Below are 14,245 nucleotides of genomic sequence, written 5' to 3'. Positions count from 1 at the left end.
AGGTGATGACACTTCTGGTACTGCAGCCTAGGGGGCACCTACGAAGCACAGAGCTCAGCCTGCCAGGTTTGTGGATGATACAGCACATGGGTGGCAGAGGTGCTAAAGCATTAGCGCCTACTGGCTGGTTGCAGTGGCACAAGTGCTCTTTGTCCCTCATTTGTTTTACGGCTGTGGGTCTCCCCCTGCCCTCCACATTGGTACAACTAGTACCTGCCCAGATCACTAAATTTATGAAAGTGTTAGGGATTTGGGTTTTTTTTTAATTATTGCCCAGCAAACAGCTCAAAACCTCCCTGATCTGCCAGAGTACCATAGGCGTTGTGGTGGATCAAAGCTTATTACGCCTGTGGCCTTTTGAGGGCTTTGGAAACCCTTTCATAACTTTTAACATCCTTGCGTAGTTTGTATGTTCATTGCCCCTTCCCACTCCCCGCCACCAACTGCTTCACTGAGCCCAGCATCCCTCTTCCCAGCTGCAGGAAGGAAGAAGAAGCAGCGCCATGGGGAGACGGTTATCCCTCCCCGGTCACTCTTTGACCGAGCCACTCTGGGGATGCTGAAAATGAAGCGGGAAGGCAAAGAGCAGAAGAAGAACATCCTTCTGAAGCAGCAGACCCAGTTTGCAAAGCCGCTCCCGACTCTTGTGAAGCCGGCTGCGGAGGCGGGCCAAGACAATCCCGAGTGGCTCATCAGCGAGGACTGGGCGCTCCTCCAGGTGAGATGGCGTCTGCAACACTGGGTTCACCGCAGATGCAAGAAGTCTTTGGGTTACACTCACCTCTGGCTTGTACTCCGAATAGACCCATTGAAACTGATGGGCATAACCAACGCAGACCCGTTGATTTTCAGCGAGTCTGCTCGGAGTAGAATTTAGTTGGCTAGAACTCCATTGCTGAATAGCTAAATGTGCGTTTCTCCCAGTTTGTCGCCATCTGGCAGTCCTGGGTGCTTGATGCTTTCCCACTCCACCCACTAGGTGCCAGGTACGTTCCAAGAAAGGCTTGGCAAGAACTGGGCTCACTTCAAAGTCCTTCACCTTCCTCTGCAGCGTACAGACAAAAGGTCTGGCGGGGTGTGTGTGCGCTGCTTATTTTTATTTATTGAGTCCCCAGTGCCCCCTCCCAATAAGAGTATTCCCAGGGTGGTAGACATTGCTACATGAAGTCATTTAAAAGGCAAAGGCAACAGAATAAACCAGTGCAAGAACAGGTGGATTTGGTTGCAGCATAAACCAGCATCCTCAGAAGATTTAAAAGCCTTTGAAAATAATAATTTAAAAAGTTCAACACTTTCATTTGATTGCCTTTCTTGGAATGTCTAAAACTGTAACCGTTAGTCACTATTTTTCTTTATTTTCTGTGCAGCTACTAAGGTCTGTATTCCTTGTATGGGTATGTTTCTTACTTGAAATTAATGAGTTTAAAAACTTAAAAGTAATAATTTGTTGAGTGGGATGCCAGGTAACCCTCCCAGGTGGGGGTATTCCATAGGCAGAGCTCCCCAGCTTACCCCGCTTACCAAAGATACTCAGAGGTGTGTGTGTGTCCAAAGACGATCTTATATTGTATAGGTTGATTCATCTGGCATGTGTTGTGCTTTTTGGGATCCCGCTTGGTGGACATAATGGCCAACCAGTATCGAGCCAGTTTTGCTTCAACCACAATGATGACCTAAACTATTCCCTGTAAAGTAAATGGAAGACACTTGCTAATTTTGGAGAAGGTTAAGGAGACACCAATGGGGTGTTGACTAAACCTACCCCAATGCCCCCAGTTAATATGGAGGAGTCAAGTTTTCGCAGTTGTGTTGATTTTATTTTGCAAAACTGCAGCCCCACTCTGCATACCCCATTCCTTCATTTACATAGTCCTCACTCGCCACAATGGCTGTCTTCTGCTTCCGCTGTCAAAGGCAATGCGCCTCTGATTATCATTTGCTGGGGGTCAAAGGAGAGTGCTGTTGTGCTCATGCTCTGCTTGCAGGCTTCCCATGGGTGCAGAATAGGATACCGGACTAGATGAGCCTTCAGCCTAATCGGGCTACACAGGGCTCTTACGATCAGTTTTGTGCTGATAAAGTGTGATAAAATAGTGAGTTCAGCTTCATGTGCAACATACTAACCTGTAACGTATTTTATTAAGCAAGTGGGACCCGCAACAAAGTCTTGCAGCGTGGGGTGCTCTTGTTCAAGTACCCCAGAAAGCAGCTCTGTCTCTCTGGTTACTTCATTCCATTCCCCTTCTCCTGTCTTGTTTTCTGGGTCCTCCACTCCAACAGATACTCCACATTCTGTGGCCACTGACCATGTGTAGTCCTGTTTTGTCATACACACACCTCAGGTTTGCGTCCCCCCCCCCCCCGGTTGTACTGCTGCAAACCTTTTGTTCCTCCCAAGTGCCTCCTCTTAGGGAACCAGAACTGGACCACCCACACATCAGAATCAGCACTCACTCCCCAGATATCACTAGTGGAGAGGATAGCAATACAGTCTTACTTCCTTTCTGTCCTCCCCCTTCCTTGCAGGCGGTCAAACAGTTGCTGGAGTTGCCTCTCAACCTTGCAGTCGTGTCCCCGGCTCACACGCCCAACTGGGATCTGGTCAGCGACGTAGTGAACTCCTGCAGCCGAGTTTACCGCTCCCCGAAACAGTGTCGCAACCGCTACGAAAACGTCGTCATTCCGAGAGAAGAAGGGAAGGTGGGTGTAAGCCGAAGTAGGCAACTTTCTTTCACACGCTTTAGGGAGTCAGAAGCATAAGCAAATCCTTAGGAAATCTGTAAAGAGAGGACCCGTACTTGTGATACTTTTCTCTTTTGGATCGTTTTACGTGGCACTCTTTTTCCTCCCTTTTTTTTTTGTATTTGGAAATAAAATAAAATCGGCAATGTGCTATAGAGTTCTTGCAACAGCCCTGTGAGTTAGGCCAGCATTTTGCCCGTTTTACCAGTGGGGAGTTGAGACTGAGACATAGTGGCTTGTCCAAGGCCTCCCGGCATGCGTTCCCCCTCCCCCTCTTTTTTTTGGGTTGATCAGGGTACTGACCTCTGATCTCCTGGGCCTTAAGCCTCACCCTCTGTCCACTTGTACCACACTGGCTCTTATAGAGACTTTCTATTTATGTCACTAATCTAAATCCAAACCCATCGCAGAAAGTCAAACTTTGCTTCTTATTTTACAGCTTATGTATGAAGCGAACCCTAAGAAGAAGACAAAAAGCATTTATAAGGTGTGCACTTACAAATTGTTGTTCCAATTCAGACAGTCTGGTATCTTAAGCATCAGCAGAGGTGGACACAAGATGAAGTAGGAGATCCATATTTGAGTCCTGATTTGAACGCTCAATCAGCCATTTAAAGCCTTCCCATCTATTTCGCGTTGACGCAATAGATTGTGGCGCCAGGCGACCTTTGTCTCAAAGATGTGATTTGAAGAGTGATTTCTCACACTTTAGCCAGCTTGAATTAAAAAATAAAAAAGTGTTTTGTCCACCTCCCAGAAATGCCACCTCATTCCGCATGATTATTATAATTAGTACCTTTTTTTGGTTTTTTGTTTTGAAAAAAAAATGTTTTGTTACTAGCATTTTTTTACTTTTCATTTTGAAATCTGATTGCTTTGCAGACATTTAATGAATTAATCCCTGCAACGCCCCATCAGGTAATGTATCACCCCCAACTTAACACCTGCAGAAGTGTAGTTGTAAATTAGTTGTAGTAGGGTTAGAGGTGATAGCAGCAAATATAAACAGCTTTCCGGAAACCAGACCGCAAAGGGGCAAAGTTGGGCGCCATGGAGAAAGAGCTTTTGGCCTCAAGTTACAGTTCCTGCTAAACTTCTTCTTCCGACCAAGATAATCATATTTAGGGAAATTTATGGGATGTTGCCGATTAACATGGCATTTGTCGGGAGACCAGTGAGTGTGAGAGAGAATGCACATGTGCATATTTTTATGTGCACCTGGTGAAGGAGTACCTGAGGAAGTAGCATCACTGAAGACAAGCGGGTGTGCACCTGATCAGTGGCTCAGCTACATTAGGCCTCTGAAGTCCCCATGCATGCTGCTCTGTGCTTTCCACAGAAGAGCAGGGTTAAATAAGTACAGGAAGCAAATTAGTGCTAGCAAGTCCATCTGGCAGTCTGTGGCCGATATGGTCTGATGTGACGGTATGGCTGGTTAGGCAGAGTAACTGCCCTAAGCACTCTGGCCCACTGACTTGACTGCTCTGACGTCTTAGGAACCCTGGGTACGGGAGCTCCGAGGGGGGGTGGGGCCAAAACAGGGGGAACAAGCCATTTTGTAAAAACAAAACCCAGCGCCAAAACAAAACCTTTGGCACTTAATCAAAGAAAGGGAGTTGTGGGGCACCCAGCCAAGCTGCTTCTCAGTGGTGCAGTTTGAACTGGTCAGGCCAGGTTCCCTGTTTCTGGTCCCGGTCAGCCCAGAGTTCCTACCTGCCCCATGGAATAGGGGGGTCAATAATGAGAATTATTCAGCTGCTCAGCCTTAATCTTCTGGCAAGCGGGAGAGGCTTGTGGGATTGGGGAAGAGTGAGGGTGGGCTGGAGAAGAGGGAAAGAGGAGAGTAATAAGAAAGGGGGTGGAGATGAGACAGAATCGTTTTGGAGTGTGGGGATAAGAAGTCAGTTGTTTCAGGTTTGTGTACACTTCAGAAATACTACCCACCAGGACCTCCCAAGTGTTCCTAATTCTCCAGGCTCCATTTTCATGATTATATAAAATGGGAAATTAATCTGGTACTATTTTTCTTTCCCTACATTTCTGACACTTGAATCAGCAGCTTACAAACTTGGTACCGATGCAATATTTGGCATAACCTATTAGCCATCGTTATAAGAGCGAAAGCAAGCCACATATCCCCCTTTGCCTCCTGCCCATCTCTTACACATGCTCTCTCTTCCTTTTCTGTTTCACGGCTGTTTATAGAGCAGGTTTATCTCTGCACTGATGACAGCGCTACCCATGGTTGGCTTGCAAGCCTCCTTCAATCTCTGTATACAAAGCTAGCTTGAAGCCAGCCATGTTGAGCAATAATACAGATATTCATTTGTTCATTCATTAAATACATCTGTACAGTGCCCTTAATTCAGCAGATTCCCAATAAATCCAGGAACCATCTACCCACACCGTGTTTAGCTCTGAAAAGCAAAGGAAGAGGGACAAACGTGATAAATGGAACATTCAGATCCATGGATCACCCTGCTATTGGGATTAAGCTCTAGTAGTTTATAATCGTAGTTTGTGCTTTACTTGTTTCTTAGTATTTGTATACTTAGTATACAGTAAGCCTGCAACTTTCGCATTTAACTTGTGTGCATTCAACTTCATGTGCTTGGCAAAAATAGCAAATTAAAAGGGGGGCAGAAAGGGAGTGAATTTCGGGGGGGGGGAGACTTTGGCAGTCCCACCTGTCATTGAATCAAATGCGATTTTGGCTTTAGGCACAGTCCCTGGAACAGAAGCCCTACATAAGTTGCAAGTTTACTGTACCAGATCTCTTACGTAGGCAGAAACATTACAGAGTCTTGTATTACGCCTTGTAAAACTTTGTTGTTGTTTGTTCATATTTAGACAAAGAATAGCCGACCACTTCGAACAAATCAGCTCTATGCCCAAGATGAGGGCTCCACGCACACCCAGCTTTACACTAATCATTTTGAGATTATGAAAATCATTGCTGGGAAGAGAAGCCCACCGATCAAACCCTTGTAAGTTCATAGGGAAGACGCTCCTCTTGCAGCCACTGCAGTAAAACTATTCTATACAAAAGCCATTTGCTATGCAAGTCCATTGCAACAAAAACCACAGAGGCTTGTGACACATTGCAAGTAGCTTTTTATGGCATAGCCTTTTTGTGGACCCTAGTCCAGTTCATCAGGTGCATGAAGTGCTATCCTTGAGTTAACAGCTCTTGAATCGGGTGGATGTGACTTAATAGCAATGACATGAGAAAAAAACTTCATCCAGTGATTATTCCATATTTAATTTGGTTAGTTCAGAAGACAGCTGTTGATAGCACAAACGTTGTGGCATTGGGTAGCCAATTAACACATGTAATTGACAAAAATCCCATGTGTTTTCATATTGTCTCCAATGGCAGTTCTTCATATACAGTGTATTGATTGTAAACAGAATAGAAATCTGAAGTCCACTATATAATTCTTCCTTGGGGTTCTTTGCCCAATGCAAATATGTTGTGTTTTCTTAAGGTTAAAAAGTGTTCTCGTGGATCTGTCAGTGCATGTGTTGGTGCCGTGACTTTAGAATATACAGCACTGTTCCTCTCTTCAGGAGTATTCTTTCTACCCTCCCCTCCTCGGCCACCTTTAAATAAAGGGGCATTTTGGAAATGTGTTTCTTTGACAACAAATGTCCTCTTGGGTTGTATTTCAGACTTGGTATGAACCCTTTCCAGAAGAATCCAAAACACACTTCAGTACTTGCAGAAAGGTAAGAAGCTTCAGGTAGGAGGGAGGGGTGTGATAGGGCAAGATTAGCACCTGCCCCCCCCCCCTTCTCCAAGCACTTTAAGCAAAGAACAGGGAAAGGATGGAGTTGATCAAGGGTCAGCAAACTTTTTCAGCAGGGGGCAGGTCCACTGTCCCTCAGACCTTGTGGGGGGCCGGACTATATTTTGAAATAAATAAATAAATAAAGAACAAATTCCTTTGCCCCACAAATAACCCAGAGATGCATTTTGAATAAAAGCACACATTCTACTCATGCAAAAACACCAGGCAGGCCCCACAAATCACCAAGTGATTCATTTTAAATAAAAGAACACATTCTGCTCATGTAAAAACACCCTGATTCCCGGACCGTCCGCGGGCCGAATTTAGAAGGCGATTGGGCTGGATCCGGCCCCCAGACCTTAGTTTGCCTACCCATGGAGTTGGATCTTTTTAGCAGAGACACACACATACACAGAGAGATGCTCTGCATTGGGTGCAATCCAGCTAAAGCGAAAAGCTTCTAAGTCCTTGTTGATATTGCTGGAAGTGATTTTAAGCATGTGCTCAACTCTTCCATCAAAATCAGTAGGCCTTAATAAAAGCTCTGGACTTTTGACCAAATGGTGCCCCAGTTCATCCCCCTTCATAATTTCTAATTTAGTTCGTTCCTCTTCATTCCCAGCGGCATCAACTATGACAAGCCACTTCCTCCCATTCAAGTTGCATCTCTCCGAGCAGAGCGTATCGCAAAGGAGAAGAAGGTACGTTGCGAAGGAGATTCCAGTTCCTGCGCCGAAACAGTGAGTCGGGGGATGTTGTTTGGTGATAGGTCCAGTCTCACTCCTCCCCCTCCATAGTGGGGATGAACTAATGTATATGGTATGCTGCAGCTATTTGAAATATGTGATTTAAAGGCTTTGTATTGACACTGTAGGGGCTTTATTCACAGTCTAATCTGGACTTAGTTCATTTATGAAATTTGTTGTTTTACCAGCACGGCTGGTCTCTCATTGTGTTACCAGTTCGGTTTTTTTAGGGCATGTTCTCACGTTCATTTTGCCAGTGCGGCTGGGGCAGTAATATTGAAACTTGGGAATAGCGTCATGGGTGTATCTTTCATTCATCATGTGATAAGTGTCTCCCATGCTTCTTATTTTGTTTAGAAGTCGGGTGGTGGTGGGAGGGTATGATTCAGACTGGGACAGCAGTGCATGGGATTGATCTTGTCTCCCTGCACCATTATTTATTTAAATATTTGGAAACCACACTTCCACACATAATAATCAAAGGTGCCATACAAGACACAGCATTGCAATAAAAATGCCAGACAGATCAGTAAGAATGGGTTGGCAGAGAATATGAGATTTAAAAGCATGCAGGGGGCAGGCTTTATGTTGGGGGGGGGGGCAGAACTGAGTTATCTGTGAAATGATTGGTCAATTAAGTATTTTTTATTATTTTCTTAATGGGAGGGGCAGCTGCCCCCCTGCACCCCCTGACTAAGCCCATGTTTGAAAGGCCCGTCTGAATAATACAGTTTTTAGAAGACATCAAAAAAGTGAACAGGGATGTCTCCTGCCAAACTTCTATTGGCAAGGAGTTCCACAGGGCAAAACGTGCCACACCAAAGACTCGGTCCCTGATTAGGGCAAGCTGAACCTCAGGGGCATGTGAAACAAACCAAAGTGTCCCAGGCCTCAGTGGCCAAGGTGGACCGGAAGGAATTCCTTGCTGTAAATCCCCCAAATCTCAGCTATTTACCCCTCAAGTAAATTCGTATTTTGGGGCTGGTCGGAGGAAAAGATTATTGGGAAATGGCACATGGAATTTTTCTGTACCACAGTCCCAAGCTGGATTGGGGGTTTCTCTGTTGATTCTGAGGACAGGAGAGACTATCCTGTGATGAACCTGTTGCTTGTTTGGGGCCACTAGCGCTGCTGTATATAATGAGGTGGAAGAGGCATCTGAACAGCTATTCCCAAGTCTTTATATATTTTTCTCCCCCTGCCCCCCACCTACACTGGGAAAGGTAATATGAAGATCTGCCCTAAAGAACGGACACAAAATGAAGGGACTGGACCTTGTATATAAAGATGTCTAGGCAAATTCAACATATCCACCTGTTCACAACCCATTGAAGAGAGGAGCGTGAGAATGGCTCGCCTTGTTTGGGATGCTTTTATCTGCCCTTTGAACAGGAACCAACCGCTTTTTCTCCTTCCTTATTCCCCAGGCTCTGGCTGAGCAGCAACGGGCCCAGCAGCAAGCTGGACCTCAGCAGCAACAGCAGGCCGGCCAGCAGCAAACACAGCAAGCGGCGGTACAGCAAGCCCAGCCTCAGCCCCAGGCTCAAGCCCAGGTAGTCCAGCAGCCCCAGGCTGTGGTGCAGACGGCTGTTACCACTGTGGCAAACACTGCAGTGCTGGTAAGACACTCCCGAGGGGTTGCAAATAGCCACTGGCCCAGATGCCTGTGGGGAGTGGAGAGCGTGTCCGGACTGATTCAGGCAGTTAAGCTATGCAAGAGTCTCCTCTTATTCCTAAAACTCAAAGGATGCATAGCATCATAAAGTGTGGGAGAGGCAGGCTAAGAAGTGTCATGACAAGCCACATTAGCAGGGGTTCTTGTGGGCTTGTAACTTTCACGGGCAAAACTGTGTGGCTGCATTCTTGTTTTAGGACCAGCATCCTGTAGCGCTACAGGCACAGGCAGTGACCAGCCTTAACACCAGGCACGTCCATTTATATGCTGACTGTTTGTTTGACTGGTGGCAGCAAAGATGTTACCTGCTATAGGCTGCAAACCATAACCCTGATTTTCTGTCGGGAGGGAATCAGATGGTTATAGGCTAAATTCATGTTTTGTACTTCTCCCCCACCCCCAAGAGGACCTGTTATTTTTAAAATAAGTTTTGGATTTATCAGCAGCACAAACCCACTTCATTTTTATTTATTTTTTTACTTTTTCACTTGTGCTTACATTTATTGGTGTGTATTCTGTGCTAAATCCTTAAACCAGTTAGAAACATAGCTTGAATATCCATGGAGATCATTTGGGACTCTGGCTAATTTTGAGAAAGCTGTGTCACATATGAGCAGGTAGCTTCACGACTCTTACATGGTGCCCACATTCATGCATAATGCTGAAATTTCTGGCTGCTTCAGCCAGAGCACACACAAGTTTCCACAGCCCTTTTCCTGTTGCTTCACTTCGCCTGAACAAGTCAAGATTTAGCACTTGTCTGTATCTTCCAGTTGCTTCTGAAAATAGGGCTAATGTCTTCCAAACAAACCAGGATAGGAAACCATCATTTAAACTTTGTATCATATCCTGGCTTGTTCGGAAGGCATCAACCACAGGTTTGGGGTTCACGTGCAAAGGGGAACTTTCATTAAAATGCCAGCTTTTTAATTAACTGCCGGCTTCAAAGGTTTGTGAAGAAGTTTTGTGCTGCTGCACACAGCTCATGCCACATCCTGGCCAGCATTGCATGCCAACCCTTCCACGTCCCGGTATGTTTCTATCTTTAACCAAAATTATCTCTTGGCCAGGCTGGCACAATGAAGACCTCGGTGACTGGGACAAGCATGCAGACAGGTAAGTTATACCTCCCGTAGTAAAGCATTGTGGGTAGTGGAGAAATGACTATGCCTGCCTCCATTGCAGGCCCAGACTGACCTTTTGGTTTTGTTTCTCAGCTACAGTGAGCGGGAACGTTATTGTAAATACAGTGGCTGGGGTTCCTGGAACGACCTTTCAGCCAATCAACAAGCGGCTGGCTTCGCCCGTGATACCGGGATCACTGGCGGTGAGTATTTTCAGATGTCCAGTGTGTCACTTTCAGGCTCCCAATGAGGGCAGCGATTTCAACTAGAGTCCAGTGTGTGTGTGGATGCAGTTTGATTATAGATAGGGGCACCTGGAAAAAATCCTATCATGGAAGTGGGATTCTTTACTATGGTGAGGACAAAGCTTGGTTTGCCAAGATGTCTTGAGTTTGAGCCATTTGGTCAAGGATAACCTTAACTTGAGAGCTGCGACAATTTACATCTTTCTTCCTTTCCTTTAGACCGCAGGAGGAACGGCTACAGCCCAGGTGGTACATACTCAACAGAGAGCAGCTGCCGCACCTGCTGCATCTGCAGAACTGGTGACCATAGCATCTACCCCAGGGGTCCGAGCAGTGACATCGGTGACAGCGCCAGCGGTTGTCACTACTAACCTGACCCCGGTCCAGACCCAAGCAAGATCCTTAGTCACTCAGGTTACGCCAGGTAAAGAGTGTACATTTTGCATAGTCTGATTTTTTTTAAAAAAAACAACATTTAAATCTTACCTGTGGGATACATTCCCAAACTGGTAGTAACATCTGCTTCTTGTTTCCAATCCTCTGCTGACTTGGCCTTATGTGGGTTTTAACAACAACAACAACAACAACAACAACAACAATTTATACCCTGTTCATCTGGCTGGGTTTCCCCAGCCACTGTGGGCAGCTCCTAACAGAATATTAAAATCATGATAAAACTTCAAACATTAAAAACTTCCTTAAACAGGGTTGCCTTCAGATGTCTTCTAAAAGTCAGATGTTTATTTCCTTGACATCTGATGGGAGGGCGTTCCACAGGGTGGGCACCACTACCGAGAAGGCCCTCTGCCTGCTTCCCTGTAACCTCAATTCTTGCAGTGAGGGAACTGCCAGAAGGCCCTCGGGAAGCTGGACCTCAGTGTCTGGTCTGAAGGATGGGGGTGGAGATGCTCCTTTAGGTATAATGGGCTGAGTATATTATATTTAGCCCATGGATGGGGAACCTGCGGCTCTCTAGATGGTTTTAGACTCCAGTACCCATCGTGCCTGCCCACTGAGCATGCTGGCTGGGGCATCTGGAAGGCCAAAGTCTCCCTGCCCTCAGTTAAATCTGTGGGGACCTTTTCAACTCGAAGGGCAACCTCCCCGGAGTGGGGAGCGCATGACAGAGTGCTGAGGCAGAGACGAAGGAGGGCACCAAGGTAAATGCTGCCTTTGTACTTACCTCATTTCTGCACCCACTCCCACACCCCTCTCTATCCCATATCAAGGCAAGCCAGAGGCTTTATCAGAGTTCAAGGACACGTTCTAAGCTCTCTCAGAAACTAGAAACTCTCAGGCAGGGTGTGAAGCAGGGCCAAGCAAGAGTGTGGCCTGGGAACAGGGCTGGCCGAGTAGGGGGGGCTGTTGATGACTTGTAAATTGTGCCGCTGAAGCTTTTTGCTGCTTGTTACTGGGAATTGTTTTGTGAAATCTTTATGAATTGCATGCTGTAGGTTTTGTTCCTTAAAAACGTTGCAGGTCGCTTGGAGGTGAGTTTTTTGTGTGTGTAATGAATGGCTAGGAAGTGTAATCAATCTCCTTTTCTTCTTCTCTTCCCCCTGCCCCCAGCAGCTCCAGCAGGTGTGCAGTTGTCGGGGAAGGCTATCAGCCCGGCTCACTTCCAGCTCCTGCGGCAGCAGCAACAGCAGCAGGCGGCAGCAGGCCAGGTCCAAGTCCCACAGGCCCAGTCGCCAGCCCAGATTAAAGCTGTGGGGAAGTTATCCCAGGTGAGGGAGAGGCTCCTCGATTTCCGAGCACTAGTGTCGGTCAGAGCGCTGCATTGCACCCCATCTGCACCATGCGTTGAAAGCAGCACCACGCTGCTTTAAGAGTGAGAAAAATCCTGAAGTGGCCCTCCAAGACCCACAGCAATTTTCAAGTATTCAGGGGGTGGGGTGGGGAGTCCATAGCTTGGTAGAAGAGTGGTGTAAATTGGACATATTTGCATCATGGAGTTGCGGGGAAGGGCAAGGAGTTTGCCCGAGTGCTGAAGCCCTGCCTCCAACCCCTAGAGATTTAACCTGATCCCCTCTCACTTCTGAGATGCTTTGCCCATGCACAGTGTCAAGCATATCTTTACAGTCATCAGAACTGGAAACCTGCTCTTTGAAACCAAAAGATAAAAGCAGGGGGTCTGGGAAAGGAGGCTCCCACTCTCAACACCAGATTCTCTATTTTTAGCTTTGTCATTTCCATGGAATCCTGGTATAAACATAGCGTTCATGTATTTTTGATAACGTGGCATTTGATTTTACATGTGCACCTAATATATATAGCAGTCTTCTCCAACCTGGGGCTGATGGAGTTTGCAGTCCAAAGCATTTGGAGGGCAGCATAAGAACCTGCCTTATACTGAGTTGGACCCTTGCCCTGTCTAACTCAGTTACTCCCTGTGCCGACTGGCAGCGCCTTTCCATGGTTTCCGGCACAGACTCTTTCCTAGCCCTACCTGGAGAAGCCGGGGATTAAACTAGGGACCTTCTGCACGCAAGGCAAAGACTCTACTGCCGAGAGCAACCCAGATGGGGGAAGGTGCAGTGCATTACATAACATGCCCTGTGTTTTGAGATCTATATGCTCAGTCAGGGTGGATAAAAATCAAGGATTAATTAAAAAAAACACAGACTTTTTTTATTTAAATCGGATTTTTAAATTAAAATGCTTTTGGAGGAGAAATCTTTCTAAAGAAGGTTTTCTATTTAAGTTACATTACAGTCCAAAGGCTATTCATCAGGAAATAAGTATTCGTTTTACGTCAGTGTGGTGTAGTGGTTAAGAGCGGTAGTCACGTAATCTGGGGAACCGGCTTCGCGTCTCTGCTCCTCCACATGCAGCTGCTGGGTGATCTTGGGCCAGTCACACTTCTTTGAAGTCTCTCAGCCCCACTCACCTCACAGAGTGTTTGTTGTGGGGGAGGAAGGGAAAGGAAAATGTTAGCTGCTTTGAGACTCCTTAAAGGGAGTGAAAGGCGGGATATCAAGTCCAAACTCTTCTTCTTCTTCTTTTCATGAGTGCTAAAACTCAGTCTAAGTTTTTTAATAAAAAACCCCATTTAACCACATCAGTTAGCAGACATGGATACATATGCTATAATGTTATTGTTTTAGTTAAATAAATTGTTATTAAGGAAATTATCATTTTTCTCCTTCCAATAAAGTACAGCAGAAAAGTTGTCCAAATATAAACAGTTAACTTATTAAACCTCACAATAATTTCATAATTATCTGTCTAGGTATTTATAATAGTATAACCAAATCAGTAATTTTTGATATAACTAAAAACTGCTCTGAAAATTGATTATTCCAAAAATGAAACCTTCATCTGGTTGTAAATATTAAGATTATACCAGCAAGAATGAGTCTTTCTGTAAAATAAATAAATGATTTAAATCAAGTCTTACTGACTAGTGATTTAAATCAGGTCTTACTGACTCGTGATTTAAATTATGATTTAAATTGATTTGATTTAAATCAAATCCACCCTGCGCTCAGCAAATCTTGTTACTGTATCAGAAAAACTTTGGTTCCAATTCTCTCCTGGTATCAGAAGCCATTTAGCAGAGCCAATATTCGTGGTGGTGGTACCATGTTGTGTTTCTCTCTCTTCAGGAGCAGCTTATTAAGTTACAGAAGCAAAAGATGCAGATTCCCCAGCAGCAGGCTGCCCAGCAGCAGGCCCAGCCTGGAGCCCAGCAACAGGCCTCTCAGGTTCAAGTGCAGCAGCAGCAGCAGACCCAGCAACTCACGGCCGTCGCAGCACCGAGGCCAGGGGCGGTCCTCACTGGCACCACCGTCACGAACCTCCAGGTTGCTCGCCTTGTAAGTCAGCCTTGGGGATCCCGCAGAGGTTAACAAGCCAGCAGAAATTTCAGTTAGCCTGGCACTGGTGGGACGGTTGGCAAAGAGGAAAGACTGGGCACAAG

General features: G+C 45.9%; 1 protein-coding gene across 21 annotated transcripts in view; it reads left to right on the top strand.

The window, feature by feature from the left end:
• EP400 (E1A binding protein p400) overlaps positions 1–14,245 on the top strand; it is a 77,868-nt gene that overhangs the window by 55,388 nt on the left and 8,235 nt on the right. For 9 of the 21 annotated variants that reach the window (XM_079956256.1, XM_079956255.1, XM_079956254.1 and 6 more), the window contains 13 exons: positions 477–718; positions 2,527–2,700; positions 3,182–3,229; positions 3,625–3,660; positions 5,593–5,729; positions 6,415–6,471; positions 7,156–7,273; positions 8,707–8,898; positions 10,025–10,070; positions 10,172–10,281; positions 10,543–10,747; positions 11,893–12,050; positions 13,932–14,141. In XM_079956256.1, the coding sequence (XP_079812382.1) occupies positions 477–718; positions 2,527–2,700; positions 3,182–3,229; positions 3,625–3,660; positions 5,593–5,729; positions 6,415–6,471; positions 7,156–7,273; positions 8,707–8,898; positions 10,025–10,070; positions 10,172–10,281; positions 10,543–10,747; positions 11,893–12,050; positions 13,932–14,141 (1,733 nt within the window). The remainder of the gene's footprint in view (positions 1–476; positions 719–2,526; positions 2,701–3,181; positions 3,230–3,624; positions 3,661–5,592; positions 5,730–6,414; positions 6,472–7,155; positions 7,274–8,706; positions 8,899–10,024; positions 10,071–10,171; positions 10,282–10,542; positions 10,748–11,892; positions 12,051–13,931; positions 14,142–14,245) is intronic. The other 12 variants (XM_079956258.1, XM_079956269.1, XM_079956251.1 and 9 more) reach the window with 7 other exon arrangements.

This window comes from Podarcis cretensis (assembly GCF_951804945.1).
Source record: "Podarcis cretensis genome assembly, chromosome: 16".
In the NCBI taxonomy this organism is placed as follows: Eukaryota; Metazoa; Chordata; class Lepidosauria; order Squamata; family Lacertidae; genus Podarcis; species Podarcis cretensis.
This window is presented reverse-complemented; position numbering and strand designations above follow the sequence as displayed.